Raw genomic sequence first — 18,490 nt, 5'->3', positions numbered from 1 at the left:
TTTTTTCTTAATAGTGGCCAGGAGAGGCGCCTGGCTGACTGGCTCAGTTGGAGGAGCCTGCGACTCTTGATCTTGGGGTCAGGAGTTGAAACCCCATGTTGGGTGTAGAGATGACTAAATAAATAAATAAACTAAATAGTGGCAAGGAGTCATCTGCGATTTTCAGAAAATTCATCCTGTCTGGTGTGTTGCTTACAGCTCCAGAAGGAGAACCAGTTCCTCAAGTCAGGGTACCAAGTCACGTTCCATTCCTGCTTATCGGGGGAGGCACCGCTGCTTTTGCTGCAGCCAGATCCATCCGGGCCCGGGATCCTGGGGCCAGGGTAAGGCACACACTCTTCTGCTTGGCACGGAGGGTAGTCTGCTAGCACTTAGCCAGGGGCAGCGCTTTCACATCCGCCTCTTAAATGACTCGGCTGTGATGAGTATCATTATTTTCTATCCCAAGGTCCTGATTGTGTCTGAAGATCCTGAGCTGCCGTACATGCGACCTCCTCTTTCAAAAGAACTATGGTTTTCAGACGATCCGAATGTCACAAAGACGCTGCGATTCAGACAGTGGAATGGAAAAGAGAGAAGGTGCGTTCACTTCTGTAAAATGGGCCTGACCGGCACCTTGAACAAAGCACAGGGCATTGGTCAGGAGTCTGCACAGACCATGTGTGGCGCATAGGAGAGCTGCCTTGGCTGCACACCAGAGTCCGCTGTGGTGCACACTCGGCACAGCGTAGAGGCAGCAGGCTCCCGTGCAGGCGTCCTGGATCCTGTTACCCGATCTGCCGACAAGTGCAGCTGTAAGGTTGGCCTCTGCAGGTCTAATGTGCCTATTTCCAGGACCTTTCTGTTAGACTTCTGCCATGAAGATCGGCTTGGCTGTGTTGTCACTTCCTTACGTTACACTTGCCGAGGCGTCTCCACTAAAAGCAAAAGACAAGACACTGTTCTCTGGCATTTTCCTTGACACCCTAGCAGGCATGCAGAATTGTGGTAGTAGAGCGGTAACACCTTTGGGAAGAGCCTCTTTATTAAAATGTTTGCCTGAAAGACTTGGAAAGATGGGTCCAGAAACCTTCTCCCTCTATAGGACTCCATGAATCTCTTGATTCCAGTATCATGTTTTTGGGTTCCAGTTTTTTTCTTACTAGTGATCCCTTTGATACCGGACTAAGTTTTACAGATCTACCCACCTTCCTCACCCCCATTATCATGTTCTATTCTCAAGCAGGATGCGTACTGTCAATTATGTTAGCCATCCCTTAATTAGTATCTCACAACTAATGTGTGCTCTTTGAGGCAAAGTCCTCTCAGGAGCTAGACCTAGCTATCCTTTCACCAGCACCATTCCGAACAACTCATTTAGGTGGGTGTGTGAATACCAGCTCCCTGGGTGGTGTTCTTTTCTAATTTGGGGTGGGGGGTTGTTATTTTCTTTCAGATTTATTTAAGAAAAAGAGAGTGTGCAGTGGACAGAGGGGCGGGGGAGAGAGAGAATCTCAAGCAGACTCTGTGCTGAGCACAGAGCCTGACACAAGGCTTGATCTCATGATTCTGAGATCATGACCTGAGCCGAAAACAGTAGTCAGACACTCAACCAGCTGAGCCACCCAGGTGCCCTTTCTTGTTCTAATTTTGAACCTAAATCCAGAGCAGGGTTTCTCAACCTTGGTGCTGTCAGCATTTAGGGCTGGATAATTCTTTGTTGTGGGGGCTGCTCTGTGCATTGTAGGATGTTTCATAGCATCCTTGGCCTCTACCCACTAGATACCAGAAGACTCCCTCCCCTTAAGCTGTTACAGTCAGAAGTGTCTCTAGACATTGCCAAATTGTCCCCAGGTGAGAACCACTAGTCTAAAATACCTCTGTGTAAATAAGTCATGACCAAGATTTAGTGGGCTTGGAAACTTACTCTGCAAAATGTTCCTAAAAGTTTTCATGATTGAAACAACTTTACTAAAGCTATGGGAGAAGTTGATGGCAGTTCCAGGTGTTTATGGTATTTTCTCCCTCTTCTCTGTACAGCATATATTTCCAGCCACCTTCTTTCTATGTCTCTGCTCAGGACCTGCCTCATATTGAGAATGGTGGTGTGGCTGTCCTCACTGGGAAGAAGGTGAGCTAGTAAGCCGTTTCCCTTGTCAAACTCCATGTGGGCCACAAGAATGGAGGCTTGTATTCCCACTACCATTTATGTCTGTCCTGCCATTGTAGTTCATTAAAGAAAGATCGAGTCATTTTAGATTTGCTCTTGCCTGTCTTCACTGCTTATTTTTTCTTCCTGGGGGAAGCACTAATCTCAAAGCCTAGAGTAGCATGTCAACTAAACTTTCCCAGGGAAGTCAAACCACTGGGGTCATTGACCCTGAACCTGTTCCTTCTCCAGATTTGCTCCTCTGCCCTTCCTTTGTCTTCCTATTTTCCACACTAACATTTCTTTGGGATTATTGATGATAAGAGATTGACAGCGGTATATTATTCAGGGTAGTAAAGTAATTTAGGCATTATGTCAGCATGGGAAATATTGTTAGACTTTACAAAAGTGAATGCCTGAGTAATGGGGGCAGTTACTGGAGGTCATTTATGGGGTCCAAGGTGGGTTTTGTTTTGCTGTGGTATGTTTCATTTTTGTTAATGGGAGGTGCTAGAGTGTATTTGTAAACTAATGGCGGCGTTCCGGTGGAGAGGGAAGGGTTATCAGAAGGAGTAAAGTCCAGAGTAGATGGGATCCAGAGCACAAGTAGAGGAATTGACCTTTGCTAGGCATAAGTCTGCTTCTTCTATAAGGAGACATAGGCAGATGAGGTGGATATAGGTTTATGGATAAGTTGGTGATGAGACGTTAGGTATTAAGTATGCTCTGTGTGTAAATAACACACAGGCCCTGCCCTCTAGGGCCTAACAGTATTTAAGCAAAAACGAACAGATAATCATAACACATAGATATGGAGTAAAAAAGATAGGCACAGTGTATTTTGGGAATTACTGGGAAACAAGCCCAGATTAGAGGTGATTTCAGGGAAGGCTTCCTGGAGGATGAGGTCTTATAGGATGGAAAATTGTATGGAATGACGAAGAATTCACCAGTGGTAAGTGAAGCGAACTCAAGTAGAAAACAGCATAAGCAAAAATATGGGGGTATGAAAAAGCACCTTTGGTGTAGAGAAACAAGCAGCTAGCTACTGAAAGAGCAGAAAGTATAAGCTAAAGAATGGCAAAAGATGAAACTGAGAAGTTATGCTGGGGCCTGACTGTGGAGAGCTCTCTTGTATAGAAGAGCTTGACCTTTACCTCATGGGCACTGAGGGTCTCTTGCATTTTAAACATGGTTATAAAACAGACTGAATTTTAAGTAATCCTTCTTTTGGTTCTGAGGAGGATGGACCAGACTAGAGGTAGACCATTTTGAAGACATTGTAATAATCTAGGCGAGAGATGATAGAGCCCAAATTAGGGCAGTAGTAGCGGTGGTGGTGGTGGTGTTGGTGGTGGTGACAGTGATGGCGCTGATGAAGTAGCAGTAGCAGTAAACATAATTTTAAAATGCTTTACAGATATTATCTCATTTTCTCATAATAATCTTATCAGGTAGGTACTATAATTATTGTCATTTTATAGAGAAAGAAATTGAGATTAAAAAGAGGTAACTGTGGGCCACCTGGGTGGTTCAGTCAGTTTAGTGTTAGACTCTTGATCTCAGCCCTGGTTGTGATCTCAGGGTTGTGAGTTCAGGCCCCACACTGGGGTCCATGCAGGGCCTGGAGCTTACTTTAAAAAAAAATGGTCTGCTTCCTCCTCTCTCTCTGCCTGCCTCTCTGCCTGCTTGTGATCTCTCTGTCAAATAAATAAATAAAATCTTTAAAAAAAATGGTCAACTAACTTGCCTATGATTATATAGCTAATATGTCGGGGAGACAGAATTTGAGCCCAAATCTGTCTGACTCCAGAATTCTGACTCCAGAGCCCAAGCTCTTAATAACACCATTGTATAGTTTCCTGATAGGTGACAGAGTGGGAGACAGACCAGAGACATGCTTAGAAGGCAGCCTCGATGAGGCTTGGTGATAGATTGAAGGTGGAACCTGAGGGAGAGGGAGGATGCAATGATGCCTTTCTGATTTCCGGCTTGTATAGTAGGTGGTGGTATAGCCCCAGCTGAGAGAGACGTTACAAGACGAAGACCTCATTTAAGGGGGAAAGAAAACTTAGTTTTGGACTGTTAAGTGTGAAATGGAATATATTTGTGGAGATGGCCTGTGAGTTGGATAATTGACTGTGATGCTTAGAGGAGGGATCTGGGCTCAGAGATCCGGGAATGTGTAGGAGTTAAAACCATGAGAGTGGGTGAGGCCATCTGTGGAGAACTTTGCAGTCAGAGGGGAGTGGGACAAGGATGGAACCCTGGGGAACCCAACTTTTAGGAGGGAGGCTGAAGACGAGACCACAGAGGAACTAGGAAAGAAGTTGAAGAGAAAGCCCAGGACGGGCTGAGCGAGGTTGGAGAGAGTTTCAAGAATGATCACATCCTCCTTCTTGTAGCAAACGGGTGTGGCAGGAAAAAAAAAACTGTACAATGAGCCATATAGACTTGGTGACTCAGATGTCATCGTGAAGTCAGAAAAGAGGATAAAGGACTCCTTCAAAAAGTTTAAATGAGAAAAGGGAGACACCAATTGGTAGGAGCTCGAGGAGGATGTAGAGTCAGAAGTGGGACTCTGAGGACGGGACAGACCAAAAGCGAAGTCCTCAGATGTCAGCAGAGAAGCGGGGGATGAGAGGTAACTACCAGGAGATGGTTCTGGGCAAGAAAGGAAGGGAATGGGGTTCAGGCACAGAAAGGACACCTCATCCCAGAAGCTGGAAGGAAGGAAGTAAAGTTTTTCTTCCAGGGGTTGGGAGGTGGGAAGCCGAGGAAGATCACATCTAATAGCTTCACTTGTTCTTGCAATAAACTAGGGTACCAGGTGGTTGGTTATCTGAGAGAACAGTGTGATGGTTGAGTTAGTGGGGTTGGGTTGAAGAGATAGCTTACCCAAGGACAAACAAGAGGCTAAAGAAGCTACTCACCCATCCAGTCAGTTCATGTCATTGCCTCCAGAAAGCTCAGTGGAGGGCCCTGTCACATGTTTGTAGAGCTACCCGTACTGCCCTTATCAGAGCATTTCTCCCTCTTGATTGTATATGTTAAATGGTCTGCCTTGGCTACTAGACTCTGGAGACAGGGAAGGTATCTGTTTTTCTCACCATCATGTCCCCAACACTTAGCACAGTCCCTGACGTGGTAGGTGTTTAATAAGTATGTCTTGAACTAATGGTCTCGCAGCCGGGAGAGAGGAGAGCAGAGACTGGATCTCTAGTCTCTCTAACTCCAGATCTCAAGCTCCTCACCATAAGAAAGAGGAGCGTGCGAGGAAATTAGAGGCGGTAGCAGGAGAACAGTTTGGGTGGTCTAGCATGGGCCCAGATTGATTGGAATGGAACAGCCCATTGGGTAAGCAGAGAAAATCCAAAGCAAGGATGGGTGACAGCGGGACTGGAAAAAAAGCTGGAAGAATGGAAAATTGTGACCCCCAAAATGGGAAATTCAAGGTAGAAGTAGAGCTTTAAGGGATGGGATCCCGGATGTGGCTCGGAGGAAGAGGAGGAGCCAGCTTCCAACGTCTTCAGTGACTGAGGAGTGACCGGGAGGCGGCTGCATAGTGGTGACTGGTAGCATGTAGGTGGGTGCTTCTCAGAGGGGTGTGAGGGCACACGAATCCAGAAGCCTCAGGAGTCAGCACCCCTACCCCTGGGTGTGCTGGGGGAGGAGTGTGGGTGAATGAGCAGTCTCTACATGTGAGCTGTCCTTGGCAGGAGAGCTAAGCTCTAGCGAAGGGTAGAAGGTAGACTAAATATCCTATAAAAATGTTGGAGATGCAGGAACATTGTTAACAAAAAAGTAAGGTTTCCAGAAAAACCAAGCAGAAAAGTCTGTCTCTGTTCTCCATTTCCACAAATTGGACAGGGACTTTGGGGGACTGCAGGGATTTGTTTTAATGTTGGCTGCCTAAGAAGCTAAGTACCAGAGACTGTGGTGCCAGTGGTTACTTAGAAATGGTTTCTTAAGGATCTCCCTAGGTCAAGAACGAATTCTTCTCACTGGGCTGATGACTGAAGGTACAGGGTTCCGTTGTGGGGTAATGGAAATTATCTGTAATTATAGTGGTGATGGTTGCACAACCTTTCGAATATACTGAAAACCGCTGATTCGTACACTTTAATGTGGTAAGTGTATAGTGAATTATGTCTCGATGAAAAGACGTTTAAAGCTAACTCATCTGTCTGTGTGTGTCCCAGGTAGTACAGCTTGACGTGAGAGGCAACATGGTGAAACTTAACGATGGCTCTCAGATAACCTATGAAAAGTGCCTGATTGCAACAGGTGAATATTTCTCGAGGTGGATTTCTTCCCTGGTATAGTTCATTTGAATTTTAGTACAGAAGGCATTACTTAACCTTAAGAAAAATAAAACCCAGTCTCTCTGAAGTGGGTGTCTTCTCTTGGTGCAAAGCCTAGCTAATGACAGGCCTCTGATCAGCAGCCCTTCTGGAGTATCCTTGCTGCCCCTTTGGGTAAGGGCACAGATGGGTATTGAAGAAGATGGCCTTTTTCTCTCCCCGCTTAGCCCTTGCCCTCTGCTCTCTGCCCTGCACCCTGGAAGGGATACAGCCTCATGGCTTCTTTGCCAGTTCCAATCAGAAATCAAGAGAGGAGACTGAAGCAGTCGCTTAAAGGAACATAGCGTGCTTTCTGGTGATGCCCCTAGAAGGATTTAGGGAAGCAAAAACAGAGCCTTGTGGCCATCTCTGGGGAGGGCGGGCCCTTTGTAGAGAGACTAATGGCTTCTCCAGGGAAATTGACAGAAGCCTGCTGAGAAGCCAGGTGAAGGGACACAAAGCCTCTGGGCCCTGTGCGTGCTGAGGGGGCCACAGTGCCACCTTCGTGGGGGGGGGGGTGTTGGGACTAGCTTCCCACTTGTTGGGCTAAAAGGGTTTTCCTCCTCCTATTTCCAGGAGGCACTCCAAGAAGTTTGTCTGCCATTGAGAGAGCTGGAGCAGAGGTGAAGAGTAGAACCACACTTTTCAGAAAGGTAATTGTCTGTTTAGTGCTTTCATTGTTTTGGTTTTTGAAGAGGTAGCATAATCAGTGGTCCCCAAGTAAGCACCCAGGAATTGGGAGATGGGAGTTCTATTTATGGGAGACTTGATCTCTGGCCTTGAGCAAGTCACTTCCTCTCTCTGCACCTTAAATACCTCACTGGAGGGTTTTCAGCTCCTAGGCAAAAAATACATCTAGTGTTTTTGATTGCTTGCTGTAGTTCCTTCCAGTTGTCCTTCTGTATTTTTTTTCCTGATGCTTTTGAGTCATGGAACTCCTTATAGCCTCTTGGCATTTTGCATTGCAAATGCTACTGCAGAGCCTTTGAGGAGAAAACTCTTGAGTACCTAAGTGAAAAAGGAAGGGGGAGCTTTGTTTCTTAAGGCTGTGTTTTACTCTTGACCCCTGCGGAAATTTTCCAGGCACTCTTACGGGTATTTGAGAATACTGGTATCATCTTTTCAATTCTTGATCGAATAAAGTTTATCAGCCTTTGGCGCCATCAACATTTTGGGCTGGATGATTGTTCCTTGTGAGGGATTGGCCTGTGCAAATAGGGCATTTAGTAGCATCCCTGCCTCTGCCCATTACCTGCAAGGAGCACGTCCTTGCCCCCAGCTGTGGCAACCCGAAATGTCTCCAGTAATTGCCAGATGTCCCCTGAGGGAGAGGGGGCAAAACTGCCCCTGATCGAGAACCACTGATGCTAGAAGGAATGTTCCAGCGGAGAGAGAAATTTATGTCAGTAACAGAGGCTGTAATTGAGCCACTTCATATAAGGAGATTTTATGTGCAAATTACATGTCAAAGATCTAGCAGAAAATATTTCTTGTTATTATCTTATGTCCCTTTGGGAAATCAGTGGACTAAACTGGTGTGATCCTGCAGATTGGAGACTTCAGAACCTTAGAGAAGATTTCCCGGGAAGTCAAGTCAATTACGATAATCGGTGGGGGCTTCCTTGGGAGCGAACTGGCCTGCGCTCTTGGCAGAAAGGGTGAGTACTGGGCTGTGACGTCGATTTTTCTTTCTCTGGTTTTATATCCTGTTCTTTCTGGGGCTCTAACAAATTCCAAGGTTGCATTTACCAGGATCAGTAGAAAGAGTTTGATTAAGATTTATGTGGTAAGGGGCGCCTGGGTGGCTCAGTGGGTTAAAGCCTCTGCCTTCGGCTCGGGTCATGATCCCAGGGTCCTGGGATCGAGCCCCACATTGGGCTCTCTGCTCAGCAGGGAGCCTGCTTCCCTCTCTCTCTCTTTCTCTCTCTGCCTGCCTCTCTGCCTACTTGTGATCTCTGTCTATCAAAAAAAAAAAAGATTTATGTGGTAAGGGGTGCCTGGCAGCCTTAGTCGGTAGAGCATGCAACTCTTGATCTCGGGGATGTGAGTTCAGGCCCCACGATGGGGGTAGAGTTTGCTTTTAAAAAAAGAAAAGATGTATGTGGTGAAAAGCTAAGCACTGAGCTTAGTTCTCGTGAGGAATACCTTAGTGACCAAAAAGCTATCATCTGAGCAACTGAACAGCAATGCTTTCTTTCCCTTCCTCTAGCCTCTAAGCCAGGACTCCTCAGAAATAAAGTATTAAAGGGATGACTGGCTGGCTCCATTGGTAGAGTGTGTGACTCTTGCTCTGGGGTTTGTGAGTTCGAGGCCCACATTGGGTATAGAGATTACTTAAAAATAAAATTTTTATTTTTAATAAAATTTTTATCTTTAGGGGTGCCTGAGTGGCTCAGTCACTTAAGCATATGATAAATCTTTTTCTTAAGGATTTTATTAATTTATTTGACAGAGAGAGACACAACAAGAGAGGGAATACAAACAGGAAGAGTGGGAGAGGGAGAAGCAGGCCCCCCCACTGAGCAGAGAGCCCTATTGATAAATCTTTTATTTTTTTATTTTTACTTTTTTAAAGATTTCATTTATTTGAGAGAGAGTCCGGGCACACACAGAGGGAGAGGGAGAAGCAGACTCTCTGCTGAGCAGGGAGCCTGATGTGGGGCTCAATCCCAGGACCCCGGGATCATGACCCGAGCCAAAGGCAGATGCTTAACCAACTGAGCCACCCAGGCGCCCTCTGATAAATCTTTTCAAAAAATCTTTTTTTAAAAAAAAGAAAATATTAAGGAAAGTAAGTTATTGGGATGATAAGGGCAATGTAGACTACAGAGTTGTATGTATGTTTGGAATTTTTATTCCTTGTAAAAGTCACACTTTCTTCAGACATGATGGTTCCCAGTTCGACCGATCTATATATTGTGGTTTGAATGTTTGATGGCAGCCATTTTCCTCAATGGCTGTTTTCGGCTGTGTGAAATCAGGCCATCTTCTCAGGAGGGTGCTTCCTGTTCACAGGCCAGAGGCGCAGGCATGAGCCTGAGCTGCTGCCTGCATGTAATGCACTTAGTTCTGGCGCCTGTTGTATTTGCCTCGTCAGTGCCCTCGTGCCCCAGTGCCCCACGAATAGGAGCTCTGGCCTAGATCACAGCGTTGCCCTGTGTGTCACAAATGGCTACCTGCTGCTCCATCGCTTCTCTTCCTGTCCTCGCAGGATTGGCTTCTGCCTCCTGCTCTACCTACTCTGTTTCTTCTTCCCAGCTCGAGCTTTGGGTACAGAAGTGATTCAGCTCTTCCCTGAGAAAGGAAATATGGGAAAGATCCTCCCTGAATACCTCAGCAACTGGACCATGGAAAAAGTCAGACGAGGTAGAGAGACTTTCCATATGCTATTGCTCTTTCCTTTGAATGAGCCCTAATCCAAAGTTGGCTTCTTTGGGAACCCACTTGACATACGCCATATCACCTGGCAGGTGAACTATTTCCACCATTCTCCACTCAGCCAAGTGCCTGTAGGTGTTCTGAAATTGATGGACAAAATTCCCGGAAGTACTGAAAATGAGCTGTGGGTGTGCGTTCTTGTGGTTCCCCAAGGCTGCCTATGTACTGATGATTACTGGTTTTATGGTGAGGGGTGCCTTTAGTCATCTTCCCTTCTTGTCATGAAGGTGGGACGCTCTCAGGCTCAGCCTCAGGTCTTGTTTGCCTTCACAGAGGGGGTTAAGGTGCTTCCCAATGCTATTGTGCAATCAGTTGGAGTCAGCGGTGGCAAGTTACTCATCAAGTTGAAAGATGGCCGGAAGGTAAGGAGGGGAAGGCTGCCAGACCTTCCAGCTCTCCCCTCCCCTTTCCTCGTTATTACTCCTTCATTCGATAACAGTAGTTTTCATGGCACCCACCATTAACACTCTCATAATTTTCTGAATGAACTGTTCCTTCCATTAAAATAAGAATGATGAGAGCCAGAGTAGACATCTGTGAACCACTTTCCCCTCCCTTTTGTATCACAGATTTTTTGAGACCTTTCAAGGGTGGCAGATTTCTGTTCTGACAATGTGGGGTATATTTGTGTTTGGAGGAGTTTTATAAAGTAGACCTTTAAATCTGTTTACCAGAGTTATATGAGTTAATCGGTGATTTTTTTTTTTGTAAAGCTCCAATTCCTAGTAAAATAATATGCAGTTGCTATGTCCACAGACATACATGGAAACTGTGGTAAATGGCTGAATTATTTCTTTTTCCCCCCCTCAGGTAGAAACTGACCACATAGTGGCAGCTGTGGGCTTGGAACCCAACGTTGAGTTGGCCAAGACAGGCGGACTGGAGATAGACTCAGATTTTGGTGGCTTCCGGGTAAATGCAGAGCTCCAAGCGCGCTCCAACATCTGGGTGGTAAGTGTGCTACAGCACGAGCAGGAATGGTTCCTTGTCCGCAGCCCGTGAGCGAGTCTGCCCGGCAGTGTGCAAAAGCTCAGTAGCACCTTGCCCAGATAGAGGCAGAATGTTTGGAGGCTGAGGGTGAAGAACAAAAACTTCCCTACTTGATTTACAAGATCAGGTATGGCTTCATGCCACAAGCTAGTGGAAAAGGAAATGAACAGTGTCTGCGCCTACAGAAATAGAGTTCTTCCCGTTCTATGGTTGGCAGCCGCCATCGGCATTGCCCTGATGGGCATGTGCCCAGCTTTCAGATGGATCTGCTGTTCCCTTTGCCCGAAAGTGAGCCCAGGGAATGGAGGATGAGGCAGTTTTATAAAATTCTCTAAGGGGGAAAATAACTCAGTTTTTGTTATCCTCGAGCACTATTTTTAGCTATTTTAAAAAATCTGTTATGACACAAACAAGACTATAGTATGTAGGAACCATGAGGTAATTTCCCCATTGTTAGATCATTACAAATGTATTGTGTTTGATTAGGTACTCTGCAACTAAGGACATAGGAACTTTGAAGGTTTTTTTTTTTCCCTTAAAGCTTTTTTTTTTTTTTTTTAAAAATAAAGTTTTTTGGGGTTTTTTTTTTTTTTTTAAGATTTATTTTATTTTAGAGCATGAGCAGGGGAAGGGGCAAAGGGAGGAGAGAGAGTCCTAAGCAGAGTCCTTGCTGCTGAGTGCAGAGCCTGACTTGGGGCTAAATCTTAGGACCCTGAGATCATGAACTGAGCTGAAATCACGCATCAGATGCTTAACAAACTGAGCCACCCTTGTGTGCCTAGAGTATACTGGATTTTTAAAAACTTGTTATAAAAGCAACATGTAGGGACACCTGGGTTGCTTGGTCATTGTCTGTCTTCGGCTCAGGTCATGATCCCAGGGTCCTAGGATCAAGGCCCACATCGGGCTCCCTGCTCAGCGGGAAGTCTGCTTCTCCCTCTCCCACTACCCCCTGCTTATGTTCCCTCTCTTGCTGTATCTCTCTCTCTCAAATAAATAGACAAAATCTTTAAAAAAAAAAAAAAGGCACTATGTAGGTGCACCTGGGTGGCTCAGTCCATTGGGCATCCAACTCTTGATTTTGGCTCAGGTCATGATCTCGGGGTTGTGAGATTGAGCCCTGCATGGGGCTCCCTGCTCTATGGGGAGTCTGCTTGAGGCTCTCTCTCCCTCTCTGCCCCCTCCCCACCTCTCTAAAATAAATAAATCTTTAAAAAAAGCAATATGCACTCAATATGGAAGACACAGACAAGAATGAGAAAGGGGGAAGGAAAAAAAAGGGGGGGAATCACTACAGCAGCCACCAATATTTTGGTGTATTTCCCTCCCTTCATTTTCTTCTGAATAGGTTTTTTTTCCCTTTGTTCTAGATGGTCATGGTGAGTGTACTACAGTAAACATTTGTGTTCTTTTCTTTTTTACTTACCATTCTTTTTTTTTTTTTAACTTACCACTCTAAGGTATTTTCCATGTTGCTTCAGATCCTAAAGACTGTATAATAGACCAAGTGGATTTCATAGTTTATTTCAGCATTGCTCACATGCTGCTGGATTTTTGAGGTTGCCTTGGGGGAGTCTGAATAGCCACAAAGGGTTAGAGCACTCACGTGCCACATCCTTAGTGAAGTTGGCCTTGTTCACCTCCAGTCAGAGGCTCTCTCTGCTTGATCTGTACCTGTCACGTGGTACCCTGCATTGCACTCTAGCGAGGAACGATGCTGCATCTTCCTCAACTAGGTTATATGCTCTTTGTGGGCAAAGTGGAGGTCAGGTTTGTCTCAGCCACCCAGACAGTATAATGCTTTGTACAGAAATAAGGTTTCCATAAATATTTGGTGAATGAAGGAATAGATACTGAATGACCAAAAGAAAATCTTACCTTGGAAAAGAGTTCTAGGTGAGAGGTGGTCTCACACCTACAAACTGGTTTCTGTGCATAGGAAAGAATGTTTTGCAAGTCATGGTTATTAAATATTGGTCTCTGCTAAGGGCAGAATGAGAGAAGAAATAGGTGTGTGCCACAGCATAGAAGATTTAAGTGCACTTTGTGGAAACATAGAATAGTTTTTTTGTTTTGGGGGGTTAGCATAGAATAGTTTTTTTTTAAATGGAATCTCAACTTTTTTCAGTAAGTGTAGGTGCGATTCTGGCCTGTAAATAGAAAACACTAATTAGTTGGGGTGCCTTGGTGGCTCAGTGGGTTAAGCCGCTGCCTTCGGCTCAGGTCATGATCTCAGGGTCCTGGGATCGAGTCCCGCATCGGGCTCTCTGCTCAGTGGGGAGCCTGCTTCCTCCTCTCTCTCTCTCTCTCTCTCTGCCTGCCTCTCCATCTACTTGTGATCTCTCTCTGTCAAATAAATAAATAAAATCTTTGGAAAAAAAACACTAATTAGTTAACAGCACAAGGGCTCTTTTTAAGCCCTCGAAATGTATGTTCTGTCTTTGTTTTTGTTTTTGTTTATCATGTGCTCATGTAATGTGTCTGTTTTCAAAGGCAGGAGATGCTGCATGCTTCTACGATATAAAGTTGGGTAGGAGGCGGGTAGAGCACCATGATCACGCTGTTGTGAGTGGAAGATTGGCCGGAGAAAATATGACTGGAGCTGCTAAGCCATACTGGCATCAGTCGATGTTCTGGTAATAGTTCTGTGCTTTATGGACTGAACTGGTTAGAACACAGAAGTAATGGAACCAGAGTTACAGTTTGGTTTCCATGTGGGCCAGTTAGCTTCATACAGAGGGGAGAAGACTTCCATCATGTTTCCATGCATTCTACACCTAAGCAGCTTTCTGGTAAAAGGCCCCACCTGTAAGTTAAGCTCGGTGAATGAGTGGAGGCGTCATCAGCACTTCTGGCAAAATCAGCTTAGGGTTTTGAGCTATGGTAGGCGGTACAAATGTGTACTCTTAGCTAGAGCTGGCGCTGTATTTTCATTTGTTCCTTGGTGCTACTGAGCCCAACGTGCTGTCAGAGAAGACAGCCCATGGGCAACCGGCTGGCTCAGTGAGTGGGACATGCAACTCTTGATCTCGGGATCATGAGTTTGAGCCCCATGTTGGGTGTAGAGATTACTTTAGACAGCCCACTCAAGACCAGCAGTTCAAAGTCAGGCATCTATAGACAGTTCTCTGGATTGCAAAAAGTTAACAAGGGACATTCCTGAGTGCTGGCATTGACCTTACTTGGCACACTCTCCTCTCATTGCTTTGAAAGATGGGATACATAAAAAACTTCAGGGTTTCAGAAGCCTCTAAGCAGTTTCTGTTGGGGAAAATTTTCAGCTGGTGAGAATACATTTTAGGAAAATCACACACAGTTTTGTGAGCAGGCAGCAGAATCATAACAGCTGGGTTTCAGGGTCAATACCTATAAGATAATGCAGTTAGGAACAAAAGAGTCCATAGCTAGATAATTATCAGTTAGGTCTCCGGACCAGCATCCAGGAAGTCATTGTAGACTGTTCCCTGAAGATACCAGTCCATTGAGCTTCTGTGGTCAAGAAAGGACAACAGGGGAATAAAAAGCAGAGCATAAGGAATTTAGTCCACGATACTCAAGTAGCATCATAAGGGGACAGACGGTTGCTTATGCCTGTGGTGAGCACTGCACAGTGTGTAAACCATCAAATCACTAAGTTATACACCTGAAATGAGTGTAACACAGTATGTCCACTATCTTTAAATTTTACTTACTTACTTAGTTAATGATGCCAAAAGGTAGAGCACCAGAAACAAAACCATGAGTAGTAGCCTCACGTGATTACAAAACCATCGTGTGTCTGTGCCACAAATACTCTTTGAAGTTCCTGGCATAGTAAAAAACTGTGTGATGATGATAGGAAAAGTTTCCAAGAAGATTAAAATAAAACCTTGAAAATGAAGGCTCAGAAGAAATACTGTCCATTGATGAAACTGTAAAAGATCTCTGAATTCTGTAAATACGGAGTACCCTTTAAAGCGTCAGAAAGGCAGTTTTAGGATGAGTTGAAAGAAGGTAGTGAATAGTAAATTTGAAGAACCCTTCACCCCCCAGGGGGTAAAGGCATGGATAAATTTCAGAAAGTGTAGATCATTGTATGGGTATGTGATAAGTACAATGGCTTCTTAAGGAAAATTAAAGCTGCTTTGGGATAGGAATGCTTTCCCACCATTGTCCCCAGATGCCCTGGCAAGCGGACTGATCAGTTTGGCATTTCCCTTGCTGCACATACCAAGTTCTTTGGTTGGCATGAACCAAAGTGTGGTGTCTTGGAAAAAATTAAAAAATGCACCACCGTGTCATTCTTTGCAGCCTCTTGACAGAACACCCTCTTCTCTCTCCTTCCTTAGGAGTGATTTGGGTCCCGACGTTGGCTACGAAGCTATTGGTCTTGTGGACAGTAGTTTGCCCACAGTCGGTGTGTTTGCAAAAGCAACTGCACAGGACAACCCAAAATCTGCCACAGAGCAGTCAGGTAAGGAAGCCCGACTAATTCTCTGGGAAGAGTGTTGAGAAGCGCTGGTCCAAATTCTCCTGAACAAGGGGTTTCTGTATTGACCAGAGGGAACTGTCAGTGAAAGCCTTTCTTCATGTTGTGCTTTAAAATAAACCCAACCCGAAGTCCTCACTCTTTGGCGGTCTGAGAGCTGGCAAAATCAGGTATCCTGGTCCGAGCGTAGACTCAGATGTGGTGGGTGTTCATCCTAGCCTCTGGGCAGTGGCTCTCTCGGCGACACTGGTTTAGTTTGCCTCGAGGGACTGGGAAGCCCTGTGCACTGAAGAAAACTGGAACTTTTACGATTTTTATTTATTTTTTATTATCCTTATTATTATTAGCCTTCTACTAATCCCAAGAACTTTAGTGTAGGACCTGTTATTCTCCACAGACCCTGGGCAGTGAAAAACTGGGCTGAGTAATTCTTGAGCTGCCTGTAATTCCATTTGTCATGTCTTACTGCCAGGGTTTCTTCAGATGGGAGGCATCTCTCAAGGAATGAACTTCTCTCCCACACATGACTCTTTCATTAACTCTTAGACCTGTTCTCTCTCCCTTCCATGACCCCAGCTGAAGTTACTTAGCCTCCATGTCCTCTTGTCAGAGGCGTCTCAAGAACAGGTTGCTCTTGAAGGAGAGAACAAGACATTATATGGACATGTAGGTCCTTTTCCTGTGTAATCCAGGTGGATGACATACACCCCGCTCCTTCATCTGGTGCTCTCCAGAGAAGCGGATCCAGGAGAGGGACCTGGGGACTTAGAAACTCTGGGGCACTACTCTGTATCCTGGGCAGAATTGTTCAAAGGACAGCATGCCCCCTCCCGAGGAGGAAACCCCTCCGCTGTTGTTTTTCCATATGGAAGTGCGCTGTCCTGCTTTGGCCAGAGAGCCTCTCTAGCGGCACTGTCCAGTGGACCTTTCTGCTCTGTCCACTACTTTAGCCCCTAGCTGCATGTGGCTTTTTAGCACTTGAAATGTGACTCATGCAAATGAGTACTGAATTTCACATTTGATTTAATTTTGGTTAAAATTGATTAAATTTTCATTAACTTTTAACGAATTTTAATTGAAATTGCTGTTTGTGGCTAGTGGCTACTGTACTGAATCGTGCAGCTCTCAAATGTTCCTCAGAGAATAAGAGCAAGTCTTCTGCAGTTTGAAGAAATCCAGATACCAGGAAATAATCCACAGCATACATTTAAAATGAAATGGTGGGGCGCCTGGGTGGCTCAGTGGATTAAGCCTCTGCCTTCGGCTCAGGTCATGATCTCAGGGTCCTGGGATTGAGCCCCGCATCAGGCTCCCTGCTCAGCAGAGAGCTTGCTTCCCCCTCTCTCTGCCTGCCTCTCTGCCTACTTGTGATCTCTGCCTGTCAAATAAATAAATAAAAATCTTTAAAAAAATAAAATGAAATGGTAAGGTAGACAAGTTCTGTCAGACTGACGCCATGCCCTGGAGCCAGCAAGGAAGAGCTTTTGTTGGCTTTGCCAATGGAGAGGAGCTGGAGAAGGCTTTACTTTCTAAGTGCTTACTACAGGAGCTTAAAAACAAATCCTCTAGGAGCAGCTTGAAGCAGGTGTCAAAAGATACTTGCCTTCTAGAATTTCCTAAGTTCATAACTGACTCTCATTTTGATTTTGTTTGTTCTGGGGATTGGCCACAGGGACTGGTATCCGCTCCGAGAGTGAGACAGAGTCTGAGGCCTCAGAAATCGCCGTTCCTCCCAGCAGTCCTGCAGTCCCCCAGGCCCCTGCCCAAGGGGAGGACTACGGCAAAGGTGTCATCTTCTACCTCAGGGACAAAGTGGTGGTAGGGATCGTGCTGTGGAACATCTTCAACCGAATGCCAATAGCAAGGAAGGTGGGTACCCGTCAGAGCTCCTTGAGGAAGATGGGACCTGTGGGCCAGAAAATGCGCCCGGGACGTCATCGGATGCCCTGCTGTGCGTTGTCTACCCGGGTCAGACTGTGCCTAAGCAGAACAAAGGTGTAGCCTTGGCTCGGGAGCATTTCATTTTTAGTTAGGACTTGGCTGGGTGGCCAGGGAGTTGGCATACACTCATTTGGGGTTAACACAGGGCTATTCCCACAGCTCCCAGGGCGATGTGGGGGCTGGCCCAGGCCTCCCCATTGTGCAGGCTGGCCTGGCGCACACAAAGCAAGTTGGCGACCCACTGTTCCTCTCTCCCTCAGATCATTAAGGACGGTGAGCAACATGAAGATCTCAATGAAGTAGCCAAACTCTTCAACATTCACGAAGACTGAAGCCCCCCCAGTGCAACAGGCAAGCACTTTGCTGTCCCTGACAGCAGCTCGGATGAGTAAAGGAGCATTTTTTATTCAGCACACTTCCTCTGTATGTATGAGTTTGAATGGTAAAGTCCTTTGTGAATATCTCAACCATGTAGGCAGATTCTTAATGTTCACATCACTAAATAAAACCTGATTCTTCTAAATTAAATTCTGTTCTCTTTGAAAGGGAACGGGTGGGCGAGGGGAGGAAAGTTGTGCATCTCAGCGAGCAAGCACACTGGAGCTCTTACCAAGTGCATGATTTTTCTCAGCCTCATATTCCCTGCTCCACACTCAGCTGCTTTCAGTTCCCTGAATGTGTCTCTGGCCCCATCCACTGTTAAATGAGTGAACACAGAAACACATGGAGCAGACTCTGCTTTCCCTGGACCAGTTCCTGTTGTCCTGCTCAGAACTGGCTTGGACCCGCGAGGGGCCAGAAAGGTCACTTACTGCCGAAGAAACAAGGGTTCAGAGACCTGGTGCTTCATGGCTAAACCTGGAGACTGAATCCTTGAGGGATTGTCATCTCTCAACTCCCATCTCTCAATCCTTCATGCCCTGTCCCTCAAACTGGAAATCTGCTCTTCCCTCACTCTTTTTACCTAAAATAGGCTTATAGACACACCTCATTTTACAGATGATTTCCTGAGAACAGAAGTGAGAGTTTCATAAATCAACTCATTTTCTATATTTCAAATGAACTTTTAAAAATCAAATCTTGGGGCGCCTGGGTGGCTTAGTTGGTTAAGCGACTGCCTTCAGCTCAGGTCATGATCCTGGAGTCCCGGGATCGAGTCCCGCATCGGGCTTCCAGCTCCAC

General features: G+C 45.7%; 1 protein-coding gene across 6 annotated transcripts in view; it reads left to right on the top strand.

Annotated features, from left to right (window-relative positions):
* Positions 1 to 17,837, top strand: part of LOC111157271 (apoptosis inducing factor mitochondria associated 1) — a 32,883-nt gene extending 15,046 nt beyond the window's left edge. For 2 of the 6 annotated variants that reach the window (XM_022518556.1, XM_022518557.1), the window contains 13 exons: positions 199 to 323; positions 449 to 579; positions 2,020 to 2,110; positions 6,331 to 6,415; positions 7,048 to 7,124; positions 8,021 to 8,129; positions 9,730 to 9,837; positions 10,183 to 10,271; positions 10,720 to 10,860; positions 13,393 to 13,535; positions 15,228 to 15,352; positions 17,040 to 17,236; positions 17,569 to 17,836. In XM_022518556.1, coding sequence (XP_022374264.1) covers positions 199 to 323; positions 449 to 579; positions 2,020 to 2,110; positions 6,331 to 6,415; positions 7,048 to 7,124; positions 8,021 to 8,129; positions 9,730 to 9,837; positions 10,183 to 10,271; positions 10,720 to 10,860; positions 13,393 to 13,535; positions 15,228 to 15,352; positions 17,040 to 17,236; positions 17,569 to 17,640 — 1,493 coding nt within the window. In that variant the 3' untranslated portion in view covers positions 17,641 to 17,836. Of the gene's footprint in view, positions 1 to 198; positions 324 to 448; positions 580 to 2,019; positions 2,111 to 6,330; positions 6,416 to 7,047; positions 7,125 to 8,020; positions 8,130 to 9,729; positions 9,838 to 10,182; positions 10,272 to 10,719; positions 10,861 to 13,392; positions 13,536 to 15,227; positions 15,353 to 17,039; positions 17,237 to 17,568 lie in introns of all 6 variants that reach the window. The other 4 variants (XM_022518558.1, XM_022518555.1, XM_022518560.1 and 1 more) reach the window with 4 other exon arrangements.
* Positions 17,838 to 18,490: the final 653 nt, after the last annotated feature.

Source organism: Enhydra lutris, unplaced genomic scaffold, assembly GCF_002288905.1.
Source record: "Enhydra lutris kenyoni isolate GAN:26980312 unplaced genomic scaffold, ASM228890v2 scaffoldscaffold53, whole genome shotgun sequence".
NCBI lineage: Eukaryota > Metazoa > Chordata > Mammalia > Carnivora > Mustelidae > Enhydra > Enhydra lutris.
Note: the sequence above shows the minus strand (reverse complement) of the source record. Positions and strands in the feature narration are given on the sequence as shown.